The sequence below is a fragment of the Etheostoma spectabile genome, chromosome 8, assembly GCF_008692095.1.
Source record: "Etheostoma spectabile isolate EspeVRDwgs_2016 chromosome 8, UIUC_Espe_1.0, whole genome shotgun sequence".
NCBI classification, from domain to species: Eukaryota; Metazoa; Chordata; class Actinopteri; order Perciformes; family Percidae; genus Etheostoma; species Etheostoma spectabile.
In genome coordinates this window covers 32263487-32270873 of record NC_045740.1, presented here as the reverse complement: position 1 = coordinate 32270873, position 7387 = coordinate 32263487, and the positions used below count along the sequence as shown (strand labels likewise).

The window sequence follows — 7387 nt, the reverse complement described above, 5'->3', positions numbered from 1 at the left end:
TTATATGCTGTTATCATGCTGCTTAAAGAATGTGTTCACTCTGTAAAAATGTCAATTCTGCCAGGCTGAGATCCGCTCCCAAAGCGGTCTGGCTGATCCAATCTCATTCCGATTGCATTATGTTCAGTGTGTGTTCACACCTGCATGAACTTGGGTTCATCCCAACCCAGATCAGAGATCCAGATGCAGATCCTATGTTAATGTCAGGTGTAAAAACAAATCTGCACTCACCAACATTAGAGGTTTCCCTCTTTTATACCAGAAGTGACCAGAGAAAAAAGCAAACATGGGCGTTCTGTGAGTATTTCTGGGTATTGTAGTTTAATTCATGTTATCTACTGCTGCTATTGGCAGGTGCAAAGAGTGAAAGGATCCAGTTCAACTTTGAAATGGCAAATTTAACTGTGTGTCCTTGAAGTTCTTCTACTTCTGCTGCTCATTCCAGCATTCTCAGACTGCAGCAGCTTTTCTTTCTTTGCCAGTAGGAGGTCTACATATCTGCTGTTATGTTCTAAACTGCTGCTATTAATTTTTCTATTTTCACAAGAGCTGTGGAATGGCATGTATGGAAATGGTGTGACAATGATTGAGCAGCTCTCCCCTGTGGAGAACCTGCATCTTGCAAAATGTGAGTTTGTGAGTTCGCTTGTGGATGTAAATTGAAAACCTAATTCAATTTGGTGCTTTATATCCAGAAATACCAAATAAGTCAATGGGCTGACATTATAGACTGGTGTGGAGTTTCAGTGTTACATGCGTTACCTTCATTCAGGTTTCCAATGACTGCCTGCTTCTTCAGGAAGTCATTGCAGAGCTTCTTGCTGAGCCCAAACGCCAACATGTTATGAGTGAATGTCCTGAAAATACAAAAAGTAATCTCAGTACTAATGGAAAATCTTGCAAACACACTAGATGTTCTCTATTACCGTTCACAAAAGATAAAACTTGATATCTCAATAAGTAGCAAAAGAAACATATGTTGTCCAGTTATACATGACTCTCTGCAGCAGCGCCCGCAGGATTCTACTTCATAGTACGCACAAGAATGTCTCTCTACAGGACAGATATTATAGTTTTATTAAAGCTGATTTTAAAACTTACTTGCTTCCCAAAATGTTGTTAAAATATATGACATATATTATTTATATAATTGGGACCAGGGGTGGAATGTAACAAATAATTACTGCCACGTTACTGCAATTGAGTAGTTTCTAAAAGTCTGTAATTTTACTTTTACCCAAAGCTGTAGAGCGTAACATTTGATATTAATATATGTTTATTCCATTCAAGCCATTACCAAATGAGTTGCTACCAAACTAATTAAAACTCTCAGCTCCACACACCTCTCTCTGTATGTCTCAGTCGGACTACGTTCCCAGGATCGTGGCGTCCGGCGACTTTCCCACGCAGAAACTCGAGTGAAGATAATGACCTCTTTGTGTGTGTGATCACGGAAGGCTTGTATCATCGACCGTTTTGTTGTCGTTACTTAGAATTCCTCATGGGGGAGACAGGAACTACACACTATGTCTTTTTCGTTTGAAGTATTGTACTTCACTACATTTTAATCTGTTACTGAGTAAAAAATAAATGTAAAAAAAAATGCAAGGAAACAAATCACGGCCCAGAGACTACTACAGTGAATAACAGGAAGGACGAGCAGCGCTAAAACCACGGGGGGGGGGGAGAAGGTCCGGCACCAGTGGAGCAGACGAGGCTGAAAGCCAAACCCTGGGAAATTCTGCGGAAGTTGAACTCATAGGAAAGATGACACATTATACTTTCCCCCTAAATGTTTTTTATACCTTTTGTCTACATGTTTTATTTTTTTATTGCACTTTAATTAGTAATGGTAAGGTGTTCCTTTAATTAAAAACTAACTAGTAACTAGGTAACTGAGTAAGTTTTACATGAGCTACGTTTTACTTGAGTAGATTTTTGTCATTTTACTTGTACTTAAGTAAACATTCATCTAAGTAATAGTACTTAGAACATTTCTGTACACTATCCACCTCTGATTGGGCCCAGTAACTTGTTTAACCACAAGGAAGCCTCGCTGAGCAACCAGGTGGAACTCCTCAGCCAACGTGTGAAATACTGACACTTTGGGAGCGTCTCTCAGCGTCAGATTCCAACGCAAACATCTCCCTTTAGCATCTGGACGGGACGCACGGGGCGGAGCAGCAGCACGACAGACGTAGAGAGTAGAGAGTCTCAGCTCATGTGCTTTTTTCCATTGTTTTAGTACACAGACAACACCGTGGCAGCTTCCTCACCCGAGCTGGCCGAAGGCGATGTTCTCATCGATTTTGGAGCTGTCGTCCCTCTCCTCCTGGGTCATATGACACCACTTCTCCCTGCAGCACAGACACAGTCGGAGTCAGTCTTTAAATTCCAAAGTCTCTGCAGTGTGTAACCTTCAGTGTCTCTACAGAAACAGACCAGGGGTGGGTGTCAAAAAATACCAGCTGTCAATGCCATGCTGACTCTTCACAGTGATACCACAGACAGATCTGGTTTCACATTAAACTTTAAACTGGTGGGTATTGGAACCTTCAACTTTTCAGAAGTCTGTGAGCTTTTAAGATTACAAACTCGCTCTATTATTATTCAAATAAAAAATAAACCCATGACATCCATCCCTGTAACTGCTCATTTTGTAATAGGATGCAAAAACTGACATTCCATTACACATAAAACATAAGAATCACATGAACCAGCCACCAGCAAAAGAATAAAACAACAAATAATCATCATTATCATCCACCAGATGGAAACAGTTTTTTCCATGCATGGATTCACCAACACTACTAAGACCATGAGGCTTGTCAAAATAAACTGGGTAACGAGAGGATGTTACTTTACAGTTTACTACTTTACTATTTTTATTTCTGTCACATATTCCTGAGGACAGGTCAGACGTGACTGAAGAAGTTGTCTTCATCCTGAACATTAAGACAATGCTACTGCAGGCCTAAGTCAAAACACATATTCATGAAAGGGGAAAATGGGACCCGAGCGAAGGCATTAATACAAAACAATATCAAAATAGCATTCTTGTCCCGGTTAGTCTCGTTTGCTGTTACAGGTCGTTTATGATCATCAGATAAAATATTTAGAAGTTACATGTAGTTACTTTAAATGTCTTGTTTAAAGCCTTGTTAAATCTGTTGTAGAGTAAGACTACCAGGGAGACTGGGCCAGCGTACGTAAGCACGTGGGTACGTAAGTACCTAGATTTTATGCTAAAGTATATTTCAGGCTTTAACTCATATTTTGAAAGAGTCTTCTTTTTGTTTTAACCAACATTCTCAGGCCCTCTTTTCTTTTTAGCGCACCTGCCATTTCTGTTAATCCCTTTTTAAACTCTTAAGATAATAAATTACTTTAATTCACCAACAAATAACCTTGTTGTTGCTTCCCTTTTACCCTAGTGAACAAAGATATTTCTGAGAAAATAAACTCTACATGTCATGGCCCTTGATGTGATTCTCATTCTCCAGTGTGGCCCTTAGGGGACACTGAGTTGGACATCCCTGAGCTATAGTATATTTGGTAAGGTATTGGCAGGAATAAATAACCACACATGTCCAAATGGCATGTGCAGCATATCCCTGCAGTCCATCCACCGTGGAAAAAGAGTCAGCAAGGAGAACATGCAGATGGAGGGAGAGGAGATTAAAGGTGTGAACATGCAGGCAGAGAACACTTCAGACTGTCTTCGTCTCCTGCTCTAGAAAGACATTATACAAGGTTCTTAACACATTCAGGATATTAGCAGTGGGTGTGATGCTTTTACTTGTCAAAGATAGGCACACACATCTTTAGATAGCAGCATCAGAATACCTAGGGGAATCACATCACCTATTAATAGAAAAGTCGAGCAGAGTAGAGCCGTGCCGTGCCATGCAATGGAAATGCGGCATTAGACAACCACAACGACATGCCAGAAGAAGCCAAATGAAGAAGGATGTAAAAAGCACAGACATATTGTAACAGAAACCAGTGAATACCTCGTAGACATAGAGCTGAGTAGGCCTACTGAATTCCTTTTTGGCACCTACCAAATTGACGCTTAAGTATTGAGTATCAAAAAATGCCTCGTCATTCCATACGCAACTTCAAACCCTAAAGCACAATCTCATCAGCATCAGTGAGCCAATCGGCATGCAGTATGCTTCCATCAAGATCTAATAATGTCTGTGATTGGCTGTCTGACATTACACGTCATAGAAACATGCAGGAAAAACTCGACGTTACACAGAGACGGCTCACGTAGCAGGAGCTGGAAAATACATAAAAAGATTTGTGCTGTAATGTGTAATGTTGTAATTTATTTTTGTTTAAAAAAAATGATGGTTAAGGAACCGGTAACAAAGTCCCAGTATTGGTATTTTGTGAACAATACCCATCCCTACAAGCTAAACAGCAGATTAGAGTACACTTTTGAAAAAAAACTATTATTCAAATACAGTGACCACACAGTAATCCGATCATAATTACAAGCAAACCACTTCCCATTTCTAATTCTAGTGATGTGGACATCCTCCGCCCTGCTGTGATTAAGCAGATTAGATCTGTTCTTCATTACACAACAGTCTCACACTAGTCTCGTGTCATTTTACCATTAGAGACTATCCTATCACCGCTCACTGCAGCGCAGCGGACAAACTGCCACTCGGACCCCGGGCGACTCCCACATCTTCAGCAAACATGTCATTCTGACAGAAAATACAAATACATTTTTCACATGTGGCACTAATCCTTTCCTGTACAGATGCTTCTTCTGTTCCACATCCATTCTCAGTCTCACACCCATCAGAGCTCATTAGCTGATCATCCACCTTGGCAACTATGGAGTCTGAAGTGTGCCACCGCATTAATCATAGACTTATCCCATGTTTTATTATAAAAATGTAATGTTAATGCTGATGCATTAATAAACTCAAGCACAAGAGTATTAATACAAACACAATTAAATTAGCTAATTAACACTTCTGTGTTCCTATTCTTTCTTTAGAGTGGCTGTACTCAATACTGGACTGTGATACTGCAACAGCAGTATTTATAAACAGGTGCAATAACTGTTATGCAATGTTAATATTATTATTACTATAATATTAACTGCTGTCAAACTCCTTTTTCAGTGTCATATTTTAATGTACTTTTCAAAACTTTTAACACTAGCACTCTGGCATTTGTGTTCTATCTATCTATCTATCTATCTATCTATCTATCTATCTATCTATCTATCTACTAGAACCACAGTGGGCTGGGACTGCCTCCACAGCGCTCTCACTGACCCTTCTCCAGTACATAATAAATAATAATAAATACCTCCGTTTTTGTCGGCCAGACCAGCGATCAAAACAAAGACCCAACACCAATCTCTGCTCTACACTATTTCTCCACTGTTTGCTGCTATATTAATCTTGTGAATATTGAGTACAGCCCCTTTAAATGATTAATCAATGATTGAATTTTACTTTTATTTTGATATTGTGTTTGAATTTCATTTATTTTTTATAGCATTTATTGTATTCCGACTCGCAATACCTTTGTGTACTGCTTTAACTTTTACAGTTTTACATGTTCTTAAGAAAACAGTTACGTTTCAATTTGCCATTTCTCAACTAAACACATCGTGTGTATCCTCGATGCCCAATAAATGTTTAAATTTAATTTCCTTGCTTATCTGCAAAGTAAACTCTTCCCTTCACACACACCACAAACCATCACCAGTGTTAGCAGGAAACAACCAGTGCGCCACGTAAGCAAATCCCCCCCCCATCTCTTCTCACCAGACAGGAGCACACGGTAACTCGTTTTAGCTAGCTCTCCCTCCCCTTCAGATTTAACCCTTACTTCAAAACAACCGCTACAATGGGCCTTCATGATTGTACCTATGGCTCTCCATTAATGCCGCCATCGGTCTAAAACTGGTCCCAACGGGGCCCTTGGAAAAAAAGACACTTGCCCCCGGGCTGAACAACCTTTCTGGGCCAACACTGACACGATTTGTGATACAAAGGCCTCTGCCCTTCTGCACCTCTCTGCCTGGATTCAAATGTACTTTCTCTCTTAGTTCAACTAGGTTTTTTTCTTCTTCAGGGCAGTGGACAAATAGGGAGGGACAGACCTCTCGTCTTTCTCTTCATCCTGCGTTCCCCTGCTCGGCAGCAAGGCACAAGGAGACAAAGGGTTAAAGTCAACATGCAGAAAGAGGGAGAACAACAGCTAGTACACAGGAAGAGAAGAGAAGAGAAGAGAAGAGGAGGTGTGGGGCATCAGGAGATTATCAGCAGTAGTGGTTTAGCCTGAAGCATACTGAACATCACTGAGCATCACTACAGGATCTCTCCATATTCATTTGATCTGACAGATACAGTGACAATGGAACAACAACCCACTTATGTTTTAAAAGATACTGTTTTACCCCACAATAATTTGTATTACTATATATTTGATCTTTATTTTTCTCTCTATTCCCATCCAGTCTGACCTCGTGGTTGGTGATCTTTTCGTCCTCTCACAGTGGACGGCATCAAAAAACGCTGCGTTCCAAAATCTGAGAGTGTGCCTGGCAGAGAGAAGGGATAACACATTATAGAGCCACACATCCAGTCTGTCCAGGCAAAACATGAAGGCAGATGGCCCAATGAGCTGCAACATGCTTCATCCTCCAAAGCTCTGATGCATGCTTAATGAGGCCAGGCCTTTCTAGAACATCTCATCAGAGCACAGTCCACTTCACTGGCTCCCAACATGAGGCTCAGGGTGTCCGCGGACAAATCTGATGGAAGAGAAATACAGTTCTGACCCCTTTAGTTACTAGTTACTTTAGTTACTAGTTACTTTAGTTACTCCACTCCATTCATCTGACAGCTTTAGTTACTTTACAGATTAATATTCCTGCACACTAAGCGTGTGTAGTTTATAAATCGGATGTTTTATTAGAAATGAACCTACCTAATTCTAGAACTATAAGGGCCTACAGGCCGAGCTCAGATGATTGGACGATTAAACACTTGACAGAACTGTTTGGATCGTTTCCACTTTCTAAAATGAGACAATTCTTCTGCATTGAGTACTTTTACTTTAAAGTACATTTTCCTGACGATACTTACATACTTTTACTCAAGTAACATTTTCAATGCAGGACTTTAACAGGTAACAGCGTGTTTTTACAGTGGCGTTGTAGCGTTGTCCACCAAACAAAATGCAAAGTTACAGCAGCAACTCGCTGGTGAACATAGTGAGGCATCCAGCCTCTGTCATCACTCTCGTTTTTCTAGCATAATAATAATAATAATAATAATAATAATATGTAGCACAACATAATGAGCTTGTGATTTAGGACAGTACACGGTGAAGCTCAGAGCTCCTG

At 40.2% G+C, this 7387-nt stretch overlaps 1 protein-coding gene across 2 annotated transcripts in view; it reads right to left on the bottom strand.

Annotated features, from left to right (window-relative positions):
- Positions 1 to 7387, bottom strand: part of LOC116693434 (uncharacterized protein KIAA0513-like) — a 453088-nt gene that overhangs the window by 2958 nt on the left and 442743 nt on the right. For both annotated transcript variants that reach the window (XM_032522424.1, XM_032522423.1), the window contains exons 9-12: positions 6503 to 6580; positions 6140 to 6169; positions 2277 to 2357; positions 763 to 857 (exon numbers count right to left, since the gene is read on the bottom strand). In XM_032522424.1, the coding sequence (XP_032378315.1) occupies positions 763 to 857; positions 2277 to 2357; positions 6140 to 6169; positions 6503 to 6580 (284 nt within the window). The remainder of the gene's footprint in view (positions 1 to 762; positions 858 to 2276; positions 2358 to 6139; positions 6170 to 6502; positions 6581 to 7387) is intronic.